The sequence below is a fragment of the Aulonocara sp. 'chitande type north' Nkhata Bay genome, linkage group LG3 (genome assembly GCF_057382095.1).
Source record: "Aulonocara sp. 'chitande type north' Nkhata Bay isolate Kocher_YH1m ecotype deep benthic linkage group LG3, A_spYH_male_GT1.1, whole genome shotgun sequence".
NCBI lineage: Eukaryota > Metazoa > Chordata > Actinopteri > Cichliformes > Cichlidae > Aulonocara > Aulonocara sp. 'chitande type north' Nkhata Bay.
This window is the reverse complement of record NC_141346.1, coordinates 21,210,166-21,232,351: the sequence shown is the minus strand read 5'-3', so window position 1 is coordinate 21,232,351 and position 22,186 is coordinate 21,210,166. Positions and strand designations below refer to the sequence as shown.

The 22,186-nt window shown below is 39.7% G+C and overlaps 1 protein-coding gene across 2 annotated transcripts in view; it reads right to left on the bottom strand.

The window, feature by feature from the left end:
- The window catches only part of LOC147334509 (uncharacterized), a 34,578-nt gene continuing 12,392 nt past the window's right edge, over window positions 1-22,186 (bottom strand). Inside the window, exons 13-20 of one of the 2 annotated variants that reach the window (XM_086272917.1) lie at window positions 21,373-21,472; window positions 17,416-17,455; window positions 17,212-17,263; window positions 15,944-16,055; window positions 11,462-11,545; window positions 10,804-10,921; window positions 6,259-6,349; window positions 1-3,975 (exon numbers count right to left, since the gene is read on the bottom strand). In XM_086272917.1, the coding sequence (XP_086129043.1) occupies window positions 3,901-3,975; window positions 6,259-6,349; window positions 10,804-10,921; window positions 11,462-11,545; window positions 15,944-16,055; window positions 17,212-17,263; window positions 17,416-17,455; window positions 21,373-21,472 (672 nt within the window). In that variant the 3' untranslated portion in view covers window positions 1-3,900. The other variant, XM_086272925.1, reaches the window with a different exon arrangement.

The window sequence follows — 22,186 nt, the reverse complement described above, 5'->3', positions numbered from 1 at the left end:
TCTCTTTAGTATCTACAAAAATCACTTTCTATACAGAATATTTTAAATAGAAAGCAGAAAGCCAAAGAGTTAAACGTCTTCATCAAAAAATAGTAAATAAGTCTTAACATATTGCTTATAATCTTAATTTTCAGCCTATTTCAGACCTTTAATTACAAGAGTTTCGTCATTTCAAAGTACTGGTAAGTTTCAAGTAAATATTTCTAAAATGGACAAAAAACAACAATGTGCCCTTTAAGTTGGATATTTAATGAAAAAGTTACGTGATTTGATAAAATCTATGTAGTTGTACAACAGCACACATGGTTCCTCAGTAAGGCTTCATGATACCAGTTTGACTAAAGTGCATTGATTACGAATAAGGCAATGCTGGCAATTCGTACCAGTAAGAGAGAAAGCAAGAAAAAAAATCAGTGGTGAGAGGCAGTGGTTCAAATATAATAACACAGAGAAAAGCTGTTAATAAGAAAAAAGCTACCATCAGAGTTTATGTTAAAAAGCTAATGCATTAAACAAAAACATCAAATCACAAAGATCACCCACTAACTTCAAACTGATTTTTTTCCAGACTTTAAAAAGTCGGCGGCTGCTTCTGTTTCTTTTGGTTGATGTAAACCTGCTGAAATAAAAAAAAAGGCCTCTGGTGTTCCACAAGGCTCAATTATTGGATGTATGTGTTTGGACTGGCACTCTAAAACGACTGGATAGCTAAATATGAAATATGGCACAGATAACAGCAGGGAGCTTTTCTGTCCAGAGACCGTTGTTATTTAATATTGTTATTTATTACATTTTGGTTTTCTTAAGTCATGCTACAATCCCTTGATTAGCAAAGAAATGTCAAATATGTGGGGGAAAAGACTTCATAATTAAACTTAAAGATGTTTCTGTAGATAACCAAATTAAACCTTGAAGCAAAAATGTAGCACTTATTTTACAGGACACCATCACAGAACCTTCATTTTTGATAAATGAACAAGCAGTGATATAGTTAAATTATTAAAATAATCTCGACTCAAAACAGTCTTGGTTAGGATGGCCCGTACCACTACTGAAAACGACCAGGTGAAGTCAGGAGGTTGAACAGGCTTTGCATCAGTCGCTCCAGGTATGACTCAAAACTAGCTGAGGAAGTCTATATTGACATAAAAGCGTGCAAATTGAGTAAACATGCCAGAAAATGAGCATCGATTGTTTGGAAATCTTTTCTGTACACGCTCATAAATCTTAGAGTCCATGTGTTTTGGGGAGGTGGTGTTGTTCTACAATGATGAAGGGTTTCTCCACACGATTACGACAAATGTTTCATGGGAAGCAATGTGGAGGGCAGATGTGAATCTAGAGTTTTGCTCCCTTCATCATTGAGATGTGAGCACATTTCCAGATTTACATGCAAAGTGGCGACACTTGCGGCTTGTAACTTCTTTTGGTTTGGGGGTTTTATGGGAAGCGCCATTTCAAGCTCTGACTTTGACACGATGCTCAGTCGTCCCTTAAATTCGAAAGACCAGCCGATTGATTTGAACTTTTCCCGTGTGACTTTGGCACAATTTATCCTCGTGCTGCTCTGCTCTCAATTCATGTCTGGAAGGATTTGTCTTGCTGTCATTTCTTATGGTTTTATTGTGCACCAAGCTCTTTGAATGCCCATTTACAGGACAACTGTTTATTTATTGTTTTAGGCAGGCTCTCTAATGTGGCTCCTTCTCTGTGTTTGCGATCATTCGGTCATGAACATACTTTGATCTGTTTTACATTTCTGACTGTAAACTCAAACTCTCAAAGTTTGAGTCAAAGTTTAGGGAAAAAACAGAAGTCACTTAACAAAGAAATTTGAGTATGAAGATTTTGTGGAAAGGGGGATATGATTCAGAGGTGGAGGATTTTATGAGATTCGAGCCTCGACGGAAGCTGCTGAGTGACTCCGACTCCAAATTCAGTCTGTTTGCAATTATGACTAAACCGGCTGGAAGGCAGAGAGTCAGTTTGGTTGAAGGAGACGTGCATTCCTGCGGGGCGGCGAACATCGGAGGAGCCGGGTCACGCCAAGGTGAACGAGACGGGGAGAACCAGGCGTCGTGCCCGTCGAGTGTCTCCTCTGATAGCTCACAGAAAGCACTTTGTTTACCCCGTGAGGGAAACCCAAACCAGCTCTCCTTGTTCCCTGGGAGGTCAGAGGTCAGGGCAAGTCAAGATTATGAGGCTGATGCGAACAATCGGCCTCCAAACATTTTCCTGTATTGCCAACATCTGTGGCTCTGGGGTGAGGAAACTCTATTGATTCATTCAATCAGTCACTGAGTTCAAATCAAGTCCAATACAGCGTGATGACGCTTTCACAACTTTTGACCCAATTGCATGAAAGTAAAATGCAAGAAAAAAAAAGTAGTTTGGAGAGTTGTTGGCAGTTTGGCTGCCTTTCAGGTGATTCCACTCTGTTTTGTTAGGTTTCCTCTTTGAACTTGAGATTCAAAATTAGTGCTGTCAGCGTTAATCGCAGCAAATCTCCGTTAGCGAGTTAGCGCGGATCACCCCGTGCATGGGGCTGCACAGCGGCAACGCATTAGCGCGGTTAGCTCATTAACGCGTTAGCAAATTGTAGATCTAATGCTCTCGATTTAACAGGTCAGTATTATCAGTCATTACGACTCAAAAATGTAGTTCCTCTAATGTCCACTAGAGGCTGGCTCCAAAAATAAGTCAGTAACTGAAACCCTGGTTTAGTTAATAGCAACTGAGCAGGGGTGACTTTTTTTTATTAAATTAAATAAATATTTAAATGAGCTGTGTTGACTCCGGACTGTGTTGACTGTATATGGCTGCTGTGCAGTTAAATGTCCATATCGGCTAACAAGTCTGTGGTCTAGTTGTGGTGAATAAAATTTGAATATTTCATTAGCCTTTTAGCATTAATTAGCAGGTTGTGTTCTCTGTACAGCCTACGGATGAAGAGTGCTCGGTAAACTTGCTTGTGATAACGCTTCACTACAAATATGGAACACCAAAAAAACAACATGGCAGTCTTTAAATGTTAGCATTTAGTAACTGTTAGCTACCAGTTAATCTGCGTGAGGCGTAAACACTTTTTCAAGACACGAGGGAAAAATGTCCATGTCCTTGAATTTGAATTTCAGCATTATTCATTCTGACTGCAAAGGGTTACACTCATCAGCAATGATAACTTGGATTTCAGAGGATTAAGGCCCCCGTGTAAACTTGTTTGTCTTAAATTTTATCGAGGTGTATCCAGCTGAGTCCAGCTGTTTTTATGTGGATGCTCCTTTAGATGATCTAAATCTGTGGCAGATCTTGGGTTGCCGAGTCTTAGAGTCTTAGTCTACATGCCCCGCTCAGCCATATCGGAGGTACCTGAATATTTTGTGGTTTAAAGTTTGCGCATGTATATAAAATACAGATCCTGATTGTTTTTTATGATAAGAAAGACTTTTGCATTTCATGGTTTTTGAGTCATTCACATTCACACATTGCCTCAGATTTCAAAGTGTGAGAAAAACATGCTGGAAGTTGATTAGTGGACTATTTAAAAAAAAAAATAGAGGTCTTGAAGAGTACTTGGTATATGAAACTACAACTCTCACAGCAATCATTTTATATCCCCAGACTTGGAACTGTAACATTTTTAGGCCAATTGGAGACGGCTGAGCAGACGGCCCATGATGATTTGAGTTGTGGTGACCCACATGTTGTAAACATCGTGAAGCTCTAATCTAATTTATGTATAAAATGATCTTGTGCTCTTCAGGTTTCAGATGTGGACGTGATCTGGATCTATAAATGCTCCCTTTGTGTTTCTCTTGAGGTAAAAAGTCTCACTTTTCGCAAACTCTCTTTTACATCTCCGTTTGCCTCCAGCTCTTTTTCTCTCCCTCTGTTCGACTCTCAGTCCACCAGAGACTTGAGGTCAGGCAGTCCTCTCAGCTTCAAGTCCAGCAGCATCTGACCGTAGGCTTTGCCCTGAGGAGAGACAGGAAATGTGAAAGTGTGCATGCTTCCACCTTGGAGTCGTTGAGCTTTACGGCTGTGCGAGGTGTTAAAAGAGTTTCTTTGATGTGCAGCAGAGAGAAAAAGAAACTTTACCAATGCCTCTGATAAACAATGAGGGGGAAAGAAAAAGCAGAAACAAGGGAGGAGAAAAGCTTTGATGATAAAGGACACGACCTTAAGTATGACGAGAGGTTTTCCCACCTTTTAGAGGGCCTGGAGCTGCTCTGCTGTCTCTACCTTACACCAGGGTTGTCAGACTCATCTTAAGCCATCGTTTACACGTACATTTTGATTTTAAGTGAGCCGGACCAGTGAAAATACGCTTTCTGTCATAACTGCATATTTAATCCCTGAGATATCCCAATATTAAAAAAGAGCCGGAATTTCAACCGCATGCATCAACCGATTTCTATATGATGAAGAAACACTGCTGTAGAAAAGAAATCTGTGTTCTAGAAGACATTAAAGTGTTAAAAGTGCAAGGTTTGGTTTTTAATTGATTGGGTTTACATCAGTGGGCGACGGAGGTCTTTGAACACAGTGATCAGAGCTTGGTGGAGACACGAAGTCACACAGAGTGTTGTTGTTAATTTGATATAAAGTCAGAAGATATTGCAGTAAATTTACTGGGTCTGTGTCATGATAGCAGCAGAAATATGTTGTCATACACAGTCATTTCAAACACTGGATCTGTTTTCCATCTTCTATTCTGAATAAACACGAGTTTATGACATTAGTAAATCATTGCATTCTGTTTTGAATTTACATTTTACACAGACTCAACCTTCTCTTTTGCCATAGACATACTCTTATAATTGTGAATGCTCATATTATATACTTGCAAATGGTCCCCAACCCCCGGGCCACGAACTGGCACTGGTCCATGAGTCGTTTGGTGCCAGGCCGTGAGAGGTGAAGCTCGGGCTGAAATGTATGGTTTTCAGGGTTTTTAATCATTAACTCGGTTTCCCTGGGTCTTTTCCCGTGTTGTAGTTGTGTGTCTTATTTTGAAAGAAATATTTATGCGTTACCATAGTGACCAGAGAGAATTGAAGGGCAGAGGGGAGGATGTTGCAGGAACTTAAATATTGGTTTTTGATCACAATTTCATGTACCCACCATGAGAACGTCCCTGTACTGACTCGGGATATGTGCGCCTGATCGGCCCTAAAATCCTCTGGGTGCTGATTGGTTAAATTCAGAGGAGGCTACCCTTCCCCGAGCTTGGTTCTGTTGGTGGTCATTTCCTTTTAAAAGGGGGTTCCTTCTCCCCACTGCTATCAAGTGTTGCTCAAAGAGGATCTCCTGATTGACGAGGTTCTCTCTAATCAATGAATCTTGTGGACTGCTGCTGCGAAACAATATAATATGAATGATATTTAAAACACTGGATCAAAAATAGGAGCTAGAAATGGATCAGTGGGGTGGTGCAGATATTTTGAGGGGAATATTACATCTCTGATGAAGTGCAGAGACAAAGAGAGAGCTAAAGCAGGATGAAGAAGGAAAAGCATTTGTTTTTAAAGTTTGATACTGCAGTTGAAACACAAACAGCAGACTAAAGGAACACCTCAGGCCATGGATTTGCTCTTGTATATTTACATTACACCATAGTTTGGAGATGTTCTTATATGAATGAGGGGCAGCCAATCCAAACTGAGTTGGCCTAAAGAGGGAGGAGCATAAAATGGATTCAGACAGAGGATGAACTGAAGGGTTCAAAACAATCCTTGTCTCTCACCCTGGACATGTGAGTCATACAAACATACCCTGAGATTGAGCTTTTTAATAATTGGTGTAAATCTCATGAGTGTGTTTTTATTTTTATTTTGTTAGTAATAAAAAAACAATACAGGTTCCTTCACAGCCAACTGAATGACGATGCAGAAGAAAAGAGATTTCATGTTGTTCTGGTGAAGAAACGTGAGAACCGCGATGGTTTTCAGGTGCATACAGACTGAAATTAAGCTGTAGACCCACTTTGAACCAGCTGCCCCCTTCCTCGCCCATTACATGAGATCTGGAGAGACTGAACTTTCTCATTAAACTTTTACAGGCAGTGAATGGCTGAAGAGGGAGAGGAGAGGTGGTGGAAGGTGGGGATATTTCTTTCTTTAAACCAACTGCTTCAGGGGTTCGGCCGAGGATCTGATTCAGGTTAAAGTAGAAGGTTTAATGTCATTAAGTGCCCTCACAGATCCAGGAAGGGTCTGTATGTATAGATGTGTGTGTGTGTGTGTGGCCATGTGATACCTGGGGGTCACTGCGCAGAGAGGCCACTCCTCCACCTCCCAGTGAGCTCTGCAGGACAAAGTTAAGGCCGTGGATTCCTGGCAGAGTGTATCTGTGAATGACAAGGAAGAAAAAACTAAAAAAAAACCACACTCATAACCATGGTAACCAACACTTTAAAACCACACACACGGTCAACCATATGTCTTAAAAACACACACACACACACACACACACACACACACACACACACACACACACACACACCATGTGCTGGTTTGGCAGTTTATTGCACACGTTAATGTACCAAGCGGGCTTTTGATGTGTGAGCAGTTAAACGTGTGGTTTACTAGTAAAGTGTGTGTGTGTGCGTGCCTCTGTCTGTAAGCAGTTAACTGTGTGTGTGCATGTGTGTGTGAGTGTGTGTGTGCATGGCCTCCCACTGGGTTGACGAGTGCCGGAGGTGCACTAATGAAGCGTCTGCGGCGGCAGGGAGGCGTTTCAGGGTGCGAGAGGAGACGCAGGTCAGCGAGCTTTATGGCCTCCATCTCTTCATTACGCTAATCGCTAACACACCGCGCGCTGAGTCACCGCTCAAACATGTCCGCCGTGGCCCTATACATGCTCAGGTACAGCCACGCCCACTAAGCTAGTGCTGCTCGTCTCGTCAAGGAAATTCAACAACCTCCAGCCAATCCAATGATAATAATTACAAAATATACAATAAATATAATAAATACCAAAAACCTGCAGTTCCTCTAACTGTCACTCTGGGCTCGCTCCTAAATTGAGTCAATCCATAGAGCCATATTAAAAATGTCCAGATTTTAACACGGGAGTAGTGAATCAGGTTCATAACATCAGAGGTCAAATGGTGGCAACCGCAGCGTTAGCTTGATACCTTAGTTTAACTTCTGGTGAATAGCACCCTCTCTGGCCACAAGTGGTAATGACAGTAGATCAGAATAGCTACTTTCAGCTGTTCCTTTATTAACGACTTAATAGAAGAGCCAGAGTAGGCGTATCCACATGTTTGAGCTGGCAGATGTTTATTTGAGGCAGGATTTTGTTTTATTTGAGGTTTGAGGTTAACCCCAGGTTTTTTTTTCTACAAAGGTGGTGTTGCTTCTTACTGGATTACATCACCATGGCAACTTATGCTGCTAATTGAATGGGCTAACAAACAATTTTACAATAACTTTGCTGTTCTGTAAGTATTATTATATAAATTGGGACACCTATTTGTGCTTGTGGAGGTTGCAGGTAGACTGAGCATACATTAGAATTAGGGCTGTGCAATATGACCAAAATCTTATATCCCGATATAAGAATTCTATCGTCCGATAACGATATAAATCACAAAAATTTTACATTTTCTGAAAATTCTGTGAACCTCGGGCAGCTCGACCTGCGTGAAGCGTTTCCAGCTGCGCATAGTGTCCCTGGAGTCGAGTGTTTTAACCGATGCATGAAACTATACATTTTTAGACATAAGTTGTAACGGCCGCCGTTTTCATTGTCAGTATTTATTACACGGCGTGCTGCGGGGAAAAGCCTGTTCTAACGTTTGAGTCTAAGGTTTATTTTTTAGCACCTGGCGGCTCTTTTTTACTTCTCATCCGTAAATAATCTGCTCTTTCACGTGATTCAGTTTAGTTTGGAAAGTCTCAACAGGATCTTGAGCTTTATTGTGAAAGGTTTATGTGGAAAATAAACAAGTGGACGTGCGATGGTTTTACCGTCGTTGTTGCTAACGACAACGCATAAAAAACAGGCGCTTGTCTGTCTGTAGTGTGGTTATATTAAATATAAGAGAAAGAGAGAACTTCAAGAAATTAATAGAGCCACTACAGTGACCATCAGTGCCTTCAAATTGCATAAACTTTATTAATATAACAGCTCTTTTTTTCAGCCATACGGCACCTTTAACACTAAACTACTGTACAGAGCTTTTCCTCCAAGGTCTTCAAGGTCAACTTCCTGATTTATTGGAGGAAAAGTGACAAAAAAAAGATTGTCTATATCTCATCACATTTGACCTCTAACCTCTCTTGGAAGGTCAATAGGTTGATCTGAAGGTTAGAGTGATAATAATGTTATATAAAGCTATTTAGATCTATGTTCCTTACTGTCATTGTAGGCATATAAAGAATGTGTAACAAAGAATAAACATGTGGATTCTAAATATCATGTCACTTTTGACCTCCGACCTCTTTTTCAAGGTCAAATAAGTTCAAACTTTTACATCTTTTATCTTTAAAACTATGCTAAATATCTACGTTGTTTTTTTTTCCAAAATTGACAACCTTTAGGAAATGATGCTGGTATTGGGCATTGTAAATTTCACATCACAGTTTGCATCCAAATATGACATCACATTTGACCTCTGACCTCATTTTTACATTTCACATCTGCCTTTTTTTCAAGTTGACCCCAAAAACAGCTGTCATTCATTACCTACTGTTTAGAAAGTTGAATATATACAACGTATATCGATATACTACAAAATCTATATTTGAATTCATGATTTCAGGTTTTTACCCTGGTAAATAGATACATGTCTTCCTGCTTATTTGAGCTGCTTGCGTTTAACTTGACTTTTATCTGCTTTAACAAAGGAATTTCTCAGCTTTGGGGTAAACAGAGTGTATCTTATCTTACACAAATTGTGTCTGCTACTAATCTAACAGGCAGCGGATAAACTGTTTATAATCTTGCAGAAAACTCGTCTCTTTGTGAGGAGTAAATAAAAACACTGAACCTTGAGATTCTTCTGTTTGGAGACAACCTGGTCATCCACCGCCTCCGGCTATCAAACACCAAAGCCCTGGTTTCTATTACGTCTCCTCTGCTGTGTCATTACAGGGTGATTACCTCGAGGAGGAGGGCTCTGACAGTGAGCTGTGTTCATGGTGTTGTATCTCAGTTTTAGTGGAAGTCATGCTCCTGGTTTCCATCAGTATGTTGTGGGCTTTTTTTCATGACTACAGCATGAGGGTTTCGGCCACAGCCATCCTTCAGTGTCTTCAGCACTCTGTTAAATCTTTGTCAGTGTGGTATTTGTGGGGTTTGAAAACTGAGCCGAAGGCCTGGTGATGATGTTTTAAGTAGGATTTTAGGTTTCCTCTTGTTATCCCGGCAGACACAACACAATGAACAGCTGTGGAGCATTACCAAATCAAAAAGCAACTGATCGGAAAGGCACAAAGCACTTTAGCTCATTTACCTAGCAACTGTTTTCATTTTCAACAAATCAGTACATTGTTAAATCTCCTTTTGTTTTGTTATTTTAAATCCTACACATTTAAAAGACTGACTTCCCTTAAAATGGAAAGGGAAAAACTCCCTTTTAACAGGATGAATCAGGCTCAGGGCCATCTGTCGCAAAATATTGCGGAAGAGAGTCAGAGATTAATAATAACTAATAATTAAAAGCAGAGAGGTGTATATACACATAGTGAGTGAGAAAGGTGACTGGAAAGGAAAAACTCAATGCATCATGGGAATCCCCCGGCAGCCTACGTCTATTGCAACATAACTAAGGGAGGATTCAGGGTCACCTGGCCCAGCCCTAACTATATGCTTTAGCAAAAAGGAAAGTTTTAAGCTTAATCTTAAAAGTAGAGATAGTGTCTGTCTCCCGAATCCAAACTGGAAGCTGGTTCCACAGAAGAGGGCCCTGAAAACTGAAGGCTCTCCCTCCCATTCTACTTTTAAATACTCTAGGAACAACAAGTAGGCCTGCAGAGCGAGAGCGAAGTGCTCTAATAGGGTGATATGGTACTACAAGGTCATTAAGATAAGATGGGACCTGATCATTCAAGAGATCATCCACCACTGTAGTCTTTTACTGACGTCCAGGGTCTTTTTGCGTTGCTGAGTTTACCGGTGCTTTCTTTCTTTCTCAGGATTGACCAAACTGTAGATTTGCCACTCCTAATATTGTAGCAACTTCTCTGATGTTTTTTTTCCTGTTTTTGCAAATTAATTATGACTTGTTTCACCTGCATGGGCAGCTCCTTTAAACATTTGTTGTCTGTTCACAGCAAAATCTTCCAAATGAAAGCATCACACCTCAAATCAACTCCAGGCCTTTAATCTTCTTAATGGATAATGACATAACGAAGGAATTACCCACAGCTACCCATGAAATAGCCTTCGAGCCAACTGTCCACTGACTTTTGATCCCTTTAAAAAGAGGGTGGTTAAGGAGCTGAAACTTCTAAACTCTTCATCATCTGTAAATGTGGACACCCTCAAATGAATTGGAATATGTTTCAGTAAACAGGTAAAAAACCCACAAAACTTGTGTCAGTATCCAAATATAAATTGAATTAACTGTAGACCATATACTATGATGTATATTTTATCATTATTACCTCTTGAACAAAAGCTGAACATCTGCATCTTGATATTTTAGTTATATTTACATGTTGGAAACTGTATTCTAGTCTACTGACTGATTTAAAATAGTGGTGCACAGAGGCAAAAGTAAAATAAGGACCTGAGTGTATCTTTATTCCTCTGTGACTCTCACAACAAACAGCCTTTTCCCCTCCTGCTCACCGTGTGACGGCATTCTTCACTCCTGGCTTGATGAGGTGGGAGAAGTATTCCTCCACTACAGAAGAAGTCAGGTGTTTCTTCAGATAGGGGAAGTAGAGTGGATGGCGAGCTACGACTCCTACAGAGACAGAGATGCACAGATGTGGCGATTTTAATTTCTCTGGGATTAAAACAATCACTCGTGTTTTGCTCATTAAAATACAAAATCAAAAACAGGGCTTTACTATACTATGCCTGAATATTTTTCCAAACAAAGAGTGCTTAGAGCAGTAAACCGTAAACGGTTACTGTAAACCTTCGTCTTTATAATTGGCCTCCTTTTCGTCTTTCCTTTGAACACTGAACGACGTCACTGACCCTTTGAAGACATTTGAGTCTTGTTAAGGATTTTCTAAAGAACTCTCTAAACAACAAATGGGCTCACTTGGAAGATTTTAATGAAGCACGAATAACATCTCCAACAATAACCTGCTGAACCTTCAAGGACTTCTCAATCAGACTCCAAACTGACACACACAGAGATTCCTGGCCTCTCATTGGCTGTAATTTTGAGACAGTCAGATTTGTGTGGTGAACTGGAGGTTAGACAGGATTTAATTTAGTTTGAATCAGTGTTGTATATTTCTGAATATCATTCCTGAGGTTTATTTGTTCTCACCAATGTTAGCAGAGTCTCCTTTGTCGCCGCTCCTCGCGTACGCCAGCTCATCCAGTCTGTAGCTGTGTGGTCCACTGGGCAGGTCTGGGCAAAGAACAAAAAAAACAAAAATGCCTTCAAATTTCTTTCCTTGGCTTCTGATAAAACGCAGAAACCAGCTCAACGTCAGCATTTCAACTGAGGACTAAGCCTTCAAGTGACAATTAAAGAGCCTCAAGGGCTCCTCGACAAACCCTTGGACCTGTTAAAAGAGCTAACCTTTTCATGGACCTTTCAAATACCTGCAAAGACCTTTGATATGTTTTAATGACCTTAAATCCATTGTTGCATATATTTATGTTGAATGGTATTGTTATATGTAGTTTTTGTAATTGTTTAAACTGGAACAGCAGTTCTCCAGGTTTTCCCAAGGTTTTTCAAAGTTTTGGACTTTGGTTTGCTTTGGCTGCTTTTTTATTCATTTTCAGTACGGTCTTTGTATGTTTATCAGCCTGTTGCAAAAAACAAAACAAACCTAATTCGTTCCAGTTTATTTCGTTGATTCTATGAAAAACACCAACAATAACACGGGTTATAGACATGAAATAGTATTCTTGCACCAGCAAGGTGACTTCCAAGTGCTATTCACTGAAAACCTAGCATTTCTTGCTTTTGCTTTGCATTTGTAAAAAAAAAGTCAAGGAAGCTGGACAAAGAAAATTGTCCAGTATGGACAAAAGAAGAAGTGACAGACCTAAAAAACTAAATACCGCAGATAAACAGTATCAGAGAGTCATATCCTTTGAAAACAGTCCATTAAAGATCTGACACAGTACCTGACAGTCATCTGGACCATCAGTTGATCAATCTACTGTTAACTGAAGGCCCAGTTAACAGTAGATTGCCCAAATGGTCTCAGTGGAAGTGTGGCAGCCATTTTTAAGGAAAAAAGTCTGAGGTGTGCTAGATTACGCTAGAACTGGACTGAAAATCAGTTGCAACAGGTCCTATGACGTGATGAATCCAAATTTGAAATGTTTGATTCAAATCACTGTCAGTATGTACAGATGAGATCAAGAGAGAGGTTCAACAGTCTGTTGTACCTTTGTACAAGTGGAAAACACTGTGCAGGTAACAGATTGTAATGGTTTAGGGCTGCAGTTCAGTTGGAGATCTTGTTAAAATTGATGGAACTATGAACGCAGAAATGTGCCACCAGATTCTGATTCACCGTGCAGTACAAGCTGGAAAGCGTCTAATTGGTTACAACTTCATTTTTCAGTGTAACAATGATCCCAAACACACTGTCAATGGAGTAAAAGCACACCCTGGATAGAAAAACACACAGTAAAACATAATCAGTCATGGATTGTCAAGACCACAACATTATTGAAACAGTGTGACCCAGTCTAATGAATGAAAGGTGGCCAACATCCAAGAGTTTTGAACCTTCTTCAAGAAGGTTGGAGGATTATTCCTGAAGACAACTTAAAGAAATGACAAGAAAGCTTGGCTAAGAGAGCTCAGGCTGTGTTGAAGAATAAATTTGGTCATACCAAATATTGACTTTCAAGCTCATTAGAATTGTACAAACTCAGTTCTTGAACCTTGCTATGAACAGCTCCCACACTATTGAAGAACTTGTAAGTCCGTCTTAAGGACAGCTTTAAACCTCTAAACTCTCATTAATCATCCTAGTGCCTACATCTACAATATTACTACAACCACTCTGTAACTGACAGAAACCAACAACTCTGACTCTGCTTTAGCTGTCCATGTTGCCACCAATGATTTAAAAAAAAAAAAGGACTCTCAAAGATGAGTGTCGGGAACTTGTGGATAGTCTGCAGGACACTGGAAAGAATTATGTCTGCTGTTTTAAAGATCTGATGTTCAGCCAGACAAACTGTACCTGTAACACTCAAAACACTCACTCTGTTAATTATGACCACGTACCTAAAATCACATTAAACCCATGAAATATGATTTTGTCCAATCTTTAATTTGTGTTTGCTAAAGTGACTTTGAAGTATTTCTTTCTGCCCACATGTTCTAATCAGTAATTAATAATAGGCAGATAAATTGCAACTAAACTCAGTCAGTGACTGATTTCTAAATGGAACCATATGAATAAATATTAAAACCAGAAACTGTCTTCTGGCTCTTCACTTGTTTTGGTCTTTGTAACTGGAGACTCTTCTCAGTCAGGAATTTATAAGAGTGTGTTTTTGTAAATAACGTTTCTCGGCTTCAGTTTGTATCTTGTCACAGCTTCGCACGAGTGTCCTAAATTCTGCTGTGATTGCTGTCCAGGGCCATGTGAAGGAAGCTCTGGTTGAAAGGGTGAAAGGATAAAAAGTGGCACAGCTTGTACTTCTTAGGAATCCCAGATTCAGACAGCCTCACAAACACAGAGCAGCAATCCTGCATAGCTGAACTGTTTCTCACAACCTCATGACTGATCTGAAAGTCTATTAACTTTTGCAGTTTGTTGAGGTTTTTTAACGAGATTTTTTTAAATACTTAAATCTTGATTGTGTTAAGTGGGCTTTGGTTTGTTGGTGTGGAGTGGTTTGTGAATCCAATGTTGAAGCATTTTGAATGTTCATTGTTTTGGCCAACACAGGGTGACTCCTCTGGTTCCAAACAGAAGTGCAATGGTACAGAAATCTATGAGGGAAATACTGTACTCACCTGATCTGTGACCTCTGTGAGCACCTAATGACTTTAAGGCAGCGGTCCCCAACCTCCGGGCCTCGGACCGGTACCGGTCCGTGAGTCGTTTGGTACCGGGCCACGAGAGTTGAGGCTCAGGCGTGAAATGTATGGTTTTCAGGGTTTTTATCGGTTTTCAGCATTATTTTGTTATCGTTTTTATCGTTAACTTAGTTTTCCTGGCTTTTTTCACGTGTGTTATGAATAAATCTTCTTTTTTTCGGTACCGGTACTAGTTTTATTTTGTTATATTTATCCGCGACACCTTAAAGGCTGGTCCGTGAAAATATTGTCGGGCACAAACCGGTCCGTGGCGCAAAAAAACCCCCTGCATTTCCATGAAATGACGTCACTTCCAGTTTCAGGCAGGTAATGGCGGACATGCGACTGTTCGCGCTGACGTCTATTCCAACGTAGGAAGTGTTAGGAGACCTGAGCAACTCAGCACTTCCTTTGGCAGATCCGGATCTCATTATTTAAGTCTGGTTAAGTGAATAACAAAGAAGATCAATCTTCTAAGTCCTCATCACTAGAATGGTGTGCATATGGAGACAAAACATTATGAAGCTCTGATTAATCAAGGTGGCATTTCAGTGGTAGCCATTCATTGCTGATGGCAGGTTAGGCTGATGATTTAGTTTGAACTGTATCTTGAAATATTGACTAAATAGAAGTTGTGGCTTAGACAACCAAGTGGCTCACCTGGCTAATTTCGTACCAAAATAATCCTTATTCAAAAGATCTGTTATGTTTTGTTGCTATTTTGTTGTTATTTGGATGCCCCCCCAAAAAATCTTAGCCATTATTTACATATACAGAAAATATAATGCAGGGTGTTGTTAACAGAGATATATGCCAATTCTAACTTGGTGATTGGCATATAAACATCTGGAAGTTGTTTGGACTCGTTCAAGGTCCAGAATATTCTAGTCATGATGCTTGGAGTTACACTTCTAAACAAACCATGGATCCTCCTCAAGGACTGGTTGAGCCCTCAAGGATCCCACTAACCTCAATAGCCCATTCATCCTCGCCGCATTGGTTGCTTCATGCGTCAATGTGACAGCATCACACAGCCGCTTTCTTTTGTCCATTTGTAATCTTTTGCAGAACTTATGTGGAAATCTCCCTCTGTGAGTTTTGTGCTAACTGAGAAGGCCTGTACAGGTGGACTTGCTCACATAGTCTGGCTTCAGGCTGGTCTAATTTGAAAAAGCTGTGACGAAGGTGGCAAACATGCCAGGTTGGAAACCGTTCGTGAGGGTGAGAAAGGTGAGCATAAATGAGCCTTGGGAGTCTTAAGGCTGAATTTTCTCAGAAACAGAAACAAATGTGGAAAAAGTCTAAACACACTCACTGGTAAACTGGCCGATCAAGGCAGTAAAAATCTTACTCAAATTCGACATAAGATGACCTCAAAAAGTACCCTGAAGGACCTCTAAGTTCTTTCTTCTTGAACTTTTACATGTAAAAGTTCTCAAACTATCACTACAACCTCTTAAAGATAACCAAGAACTCTAAACATTCAACCATACTTTAATAATAAAGTAAATTAACCACTAAAAACAACAGGAAAGCCTGCTCTCTGATTGGCTGACAAGTGAATCAGATATTGTAGTTTTTACAATACCTGATTCACTTGTTTGTGTACACCAGAGCTCACAATGTGTGATCACAACGTGTGGTTATCAGGTAATTATAACAAATGCTGCTTCAGTAACCGGTATAAGTAACCAAAAACTGGTATTAATCTCTCTGGTGCTGTAATTAAAGTGCATGTTTGTTTACCTGCATCAGGTACATCCTCTACTGAAGTAGGAGGGGCTTCATCCTGCACAGGTGTGTCTGGTTCCTTCTCTGACAGAGACTCCACCAGCTCTCCACCGATGTGAATGTCCACCTACCAGGACATCAAAACTTACAGATGTAACGACTCTATAGACCCAATCTTTTTTAATATATTGTGACTTTATTAAAAAACATTTATTATGTATTTAAATATTAGTAAAACCAGTTACAGTATTAACTTTTATCTTTATATAACTGTACTTGACATAATATCAATATATACAGTTTTAAAGGTATTTATCTTTATAGTCACTTTATATAAAGGTTTTGTAATGTTAAAGCTTTATAACACATCCAGTTTACAGCTTTTGTGAAACAGCTTCATATACATTAACTTTAGTATGTGTTAGGGCTGTGCGATAGGACCAAAGTCTCATATCCCGATATAAGATATCTATCGTCCGATAACGATATAAATCACAAAAATGTAACACTTTCTGTAAATTCTGTGAATCTCGGGCAGCTCGACCTGCATTAAGTGTTTCCAGCTGCGCGTCATGTACCTGGAGTCGAGTGTTTTAACCGATGCATGAAACGATACATTTTTAGACATAAGTTGTAAAGGCCGCCGTTTTCTTTGTGAGTATTTATTACACGGCGTGCTGCGGGGAAAAGCCTGTTCTAACGTTTGAGTCTAAGGTTTATTTTTTAGCACCTGGCGGCTCTTTTTTAATTCTCATCCGTAAACACTCTGCATCTTTCACGTGATTCAGTTTATTTTGAAAAGTCTCAACAGGATCTTGAGCTTTATTGTGAAAGGTTTATGTGGAACAAGCGGACACGCAGTGGTTTTACCATCGTTGTTGCTAACAACAACGCATAAAAACAGGTGCTTGTCTGTCTGTAGTGTGGTTATATTAAATATAAGAGAAAGAGAGAACTTTACGAAATTAATATAGCCACTACAGTCACCATCAAAACGATGAAAAAATATTGCTGTAAACAGTTTATTTTGCGACACCACGAAAGAAACGATAGCGTAAAATGAAACGATAGATGTTTTTATATCGTCATCCGATATATATCGTTATATCGAACAGCCCTAGGATATGCATCTTTTATATAAAGTCTTTACATTCTTCATTTTTTATATTCGACAGACTAAACCTGAACATTATTTCCAGATAATGAGGCTTCTCTTTTAGCTTTGAGTCATCAAGTTACTCCTTAAAATAACATCATCCTTTTATTTTTATGATCACACTCACCTTCAGCTGAGATTTGGGATGCAAGAAGAAAAATGGCTTTAGGACAGGAGACCTGGAAGCCACAAAAATGGAATAAACAACAGGAAACCTCACGTGACAAGAGATGGTGTATGGGGACGGTGTATTTTCTCCACATGTAGGTAAAAAAGAAAAAGAAAAAAGAAAATAAAAAGCAGAAATTGGAAAAACATTTTTTAAACTCACACTCTGGGTCGTCCGCCCACAATGCCGGTGAGTCCGGGAGCTATGAATGTGAAAAAATGAGAGAAAAAGAAATGAAAAGCTGACAGTTTTAAGGAAAGTTGTAGCAGGTGCAGCGCCTCCTTCCTGTCCTAATTCGAGTTCAGCAACACTGACAGTGTGAATCATCAGCTTCCCGGGAGTCACACAGAGTTCACACTGAACTGGACCTGCCACCATAAACAAAAACATCTTCTGCTTCATGAGGTCACGACCTCCTTATCTGCAGGCGGGAGACTCCCGCTTCACAGTGGAAGGCACATCCGTATATGTGCCTTCCATCACAGCACAGAGCTCAGCTGTGTGAGTCCAGCTAATGTAATAACACACGCATTACAACATTAAACAAGCACATGAAGCATGACGGTTTAAGGGAATGTGGTTCACATGCTCAGAATATTAACGATTCAGATTCAGCACACTTACATAATTTTCCCTGAAAGCTGAAAACTGTGCTGAGACTGCTGTTCAGTGGTTGGTTGTTATTATTGATAAGTGGATGTACTCTGACATACCTACATAATTCATTTGTTCAATTTATTTCTGTTTAACAGCCTGTTTCTCACCTCAGGTTTTTGCTCCATGTGTTCTCTTAGGATCATTTATCATTTCAAATATTTTTCAGATAAACTTCTGACCGTGCCAACGTGAAATCCTGGACTTTCCTCTGATTTATGGGTGGATTTATGCTTTTCTTTGACTCAGTTTTGGACTGTTTTTAACTTTCTTTTCATAAAATGAGAATTCAATACCTGGTGTATTCCCTACTCATTGTGACTAATTTGTCATATGTCATATGTAATGTCATATGAACCCTCGCCTTCAAAATAAAGTGCTTTGCTGAAGTAACCAACATTATTTAAAAGGTTTTATTTCAAAGCTGCATAGTTACCATTTCCAGTTTATGTCACACCTTCCCAAGTACTGTTCCTGCTTAGCGAGTAGGTGGTGAGTGTTTGCTCAAATGAAAATATGAACAACCGCAGCAATTTCCTGCAGAGCAAAGCAATCACAAGTGAAGCACCTTCTTTGCACCTGCCAGCAAACTCCATTAACCAACTGGTCTGTGTATCAGTTTTACTGGACAACAGTCTGTTGGTTGTCATAGTTTTCAACAAGTCTCACACACATACACATCTCATGAGCGATCACACTCCACTATTCTTCAGCAAACCTCTCAAGCTTGATGGCCTTCTGACCGACAGATTTTCAGTGAGATTGAAGACAGGGCTCTGTGGAGGTCAGTCAGAAACGTCCAGTTTGGTCTTCTGGAGTTAAGCCATTTACCAGGAGAAGCAAATGTTTTGGGTCACTGGCGTGTTAGAAGACAGATCAACAACCCACACTTTCAAAATCTTCACATATACTTTTATCTTCGTGGTTCCTTCCAGCTTGACACAATGAAGCATCCTTACGACATAATACTTGTGTCACTGCGCTTCACTGTACTTTGGGTTGCACGTCTCTTCCTTCTTTCTCAAAACATAAGGAGCACCAGGTTAGTCTCATATGACCAGTTTATGCTCTTCCAGCAAGCCTAATGTTTCTCCAGGTTGTCTTTTTTTCTTCTCACTGGCCATTCCTGTGCTGAGTTCAAGTGACTGTCATCTTTACTACAGTTGCAGACGTGGTTCTGTGTTCTGGGGTCTTTAGACAGTTTTCAGTTTTCTTTTCAGAGTCTTTCAAATCTTTTGCTTCCAACCTCTGCTAAGCTTGTTATGAGCGGTGTAGCTCTCACGCCAGTTCTTGAACACGTTGTACATCCATCTCCTGCTTTATGAGCATCAACAATTCTTTTGGTCAAGTCTGCATTCATTTCTTTTATTTTAGGTTTTACTAATGTTTTCAACCCTCAGTTTTAACTAGAGATGGCACGATACCACTTTTTTATGTCCGATACCGATATCATAAATTTGGATATCTGCTGATATCGATATGAATCCGATAGTTCATCTTGTAATCAACAAAACTGTTTTCTTTTATATCTTTCTGCATTTTGTATAAGTTCATACTCAAGTTTAAAAAACAAAACAAAACACTAAAGCTATTTTGTTATACCTATATGCAAAAAATACACTGCACCCAAAATATTTCATAGTTCAGCAACACTGATCTATGTAATAAACCTAAACCTACACCATCCTCCCTATTCTGGTATTTTAAAAAGTACTTAGTGGAAATATTAAACAACCTAACTAACAGGGTGCCCAACTCCAGCAAAAATAATAGGGAACCACCCCTCACGCTCCACCTCATGATGCTTAATCGACGTAATCAACCTTAATTTAATGCAGTGTAAAAAAAAAATGCACAGAAATCAATTATTTTTCAAGAAATATTAAATAGATTCAACATCTTTCTTCAACAGAATTGCAGACTGCACAGATGGTACCTTCCCAAAGGAAAAAGTACTATAGCTTACTAGGGTATATTAGACTTAACAGTTACTATATACAGTAATGGACTTCTATACATTTTACATCAGATAAGAACTTTGGGTGTAAGATTCAGATAATTATTTATTAAAAGCTAGACATTTTAAATGAGAATAAGAAAGAAAAGTATGTCTTTGTGCCCCCTTTTCCCTGTTCATGCCCTATCGGCCCCCCTGGCTAAACTTTGCTAGATGCGCCCCTGCACAGTTACAGCGTCAGCTACGTAGAAAAAGATCCTGGTGTAGAAAGTAATATTAAATAAATTCTAACAACAGCTGATCAAGCTTAAACGTGCTGCTGTTGTTCAGCCGCTGGTTTCCTCTTTCTGGCACAAAGTGGGCCAAAAACAAAGAAGAGAGACGGAGTCGCGACAGAAAAGCCGATCAGCTGATCATTAAGCAGTTTCATGACTGAAGTAGCAGCAAGAAGAGGCAGTCGCTCCATATATTGGTTGTTAAGCTTAACGCAGGAATGCTTTACAAACATTCAGAGATGAACTTACGCACTTGCTTTACTTCTCTCTGGGATAACTTTCTCGGAGATGAAATGCTGGTTTGGTAGCGATGCTCCAAATACACACAGCCGCTCTATCACGTGATGCATACTGCTCCGACGTGCTACGGTTATGAGCTGAGTTATGCCATGGTGCAAGTTTTGTGAGGTGCTTTTGTGATACTTAATGGATCGGATTAAAATTTTTATTTCGCTCCGATATCCGAGCCAGTAATTTAGTTCAGTATCGGACCGATACCGATACGTAATATCGGATTGGTCCATCTCTAGTTTTAACTTTATTTAAAAAGCTCTGAGTCTGGCAAAGTCTTGCACAGCAGTGGCAACAAAAAGTTTGTTTTTTCAGAGCCTTAAAACATAGAAACTGTTTATGCTTTCTAAAGAAAAACAGCATATTTAAAAATGTTATATTGAAAACACTTCTGAGATTTTCAATAGCTGCACCAGTGGCATCAATTTTAAGCTCCTACATCACATGGTTCTCGAGTTATCGCATCAGGCCTTTACAGCTGAGGGGTAGGATGCATATGGGAGAACTTTGATGAAAGATAATCATGTTGTCCTTATGTAAGCAGCTGCTGCTACATGCTCAGATCAATTAACATAAGTTTCTAACGATACGATCTCTATATTTTCTATGGTAAGACGTAATAAGGTCAGTAAGACAAGCAAAGAAGTGTATCCCAGTTTTCTCAGGCCGCACTAACAGCAAGAAAGAATACGGACTGTGTTTGAATTTGTAATTAAATATTTTACTAACAGTGGTAATCTTATCCATTAAACAAGCCTCCAGTGTGGATGCATTATTCACTACTGTATAGACAACTCTGTTCTCCTTCTAATAACCATGAAAAGACACTTATATAAGCAGCTGCTACCACATCCAGATGTCCTCAGATCTCATCGTAAAGGTCTTTGCGTACTATGAACAAGTTTAGAGAGTTTAAAGAGGAGATAACGGGGTTAGTCGTACCCATGCCGGTCCCCGCAGGAGCCACTTCTCTGGAGAAAAGCTCCAGAGCTTTCTTCTGTTTGTGGTGGACGGCCAACCAGATCACAGCCTCCCGGGAGTCCTGGAAAAAGACAAGAAACGTAAATTTAATGATCAATGGAGATAGTCTAAGAGGTGAAAGTGGTGAAAGGAGTCAAAATAAGAGGCATGAAACAGGCTTTACTGCGACCCTTCACCTACTTGTGGTAAAGGAGATGTGAAGGTTGGATGTAGAACAGCGGGATTGTGTCAAGTTGAAGCGGGTGATAGAAGGGGGCATTTAGAGACTTGAAACAAGCTTAACTGCAACCCTTAACCCTTAGGAAGGGAAAGGATGCAGAGAAACAAAAGAAGGAAAACTAAGATGAAGGAAATCCATTGATCAGTAAACACTAAAAAAAAAAAAAATGAGGGGGGTTGTACCAAAAGAAACAGAGAAGACGTCCAGCAGCTTGTTCAGCTTCTGTTCTTATGTGAGATCTTAACGGTCTGCCGAGGCTCCTGGATCTGAGCCCACTCTGAGCCATGTACACTACAACTCTGAGGGGTTTCTGTTCTCATGTCTGCCATGACGTTTTTTCCTCCAGCAACTCCAGTTTCTACTGCTTTGTATAAAATACAAGGTTCCTGTTTCCTGCAGAGAATCTTCATCTTATTATTCAATTTTATGAAAAAATAAAAGTCAGCTGACAGGGTAGAGCTTTGAATATAAAGCAAGGACACAGCCACACTAAGTGTTTTTATATTCTATGTAATTTTTTTCCTGTTATGTCTTATTAAGTCTATGTTTTATTTA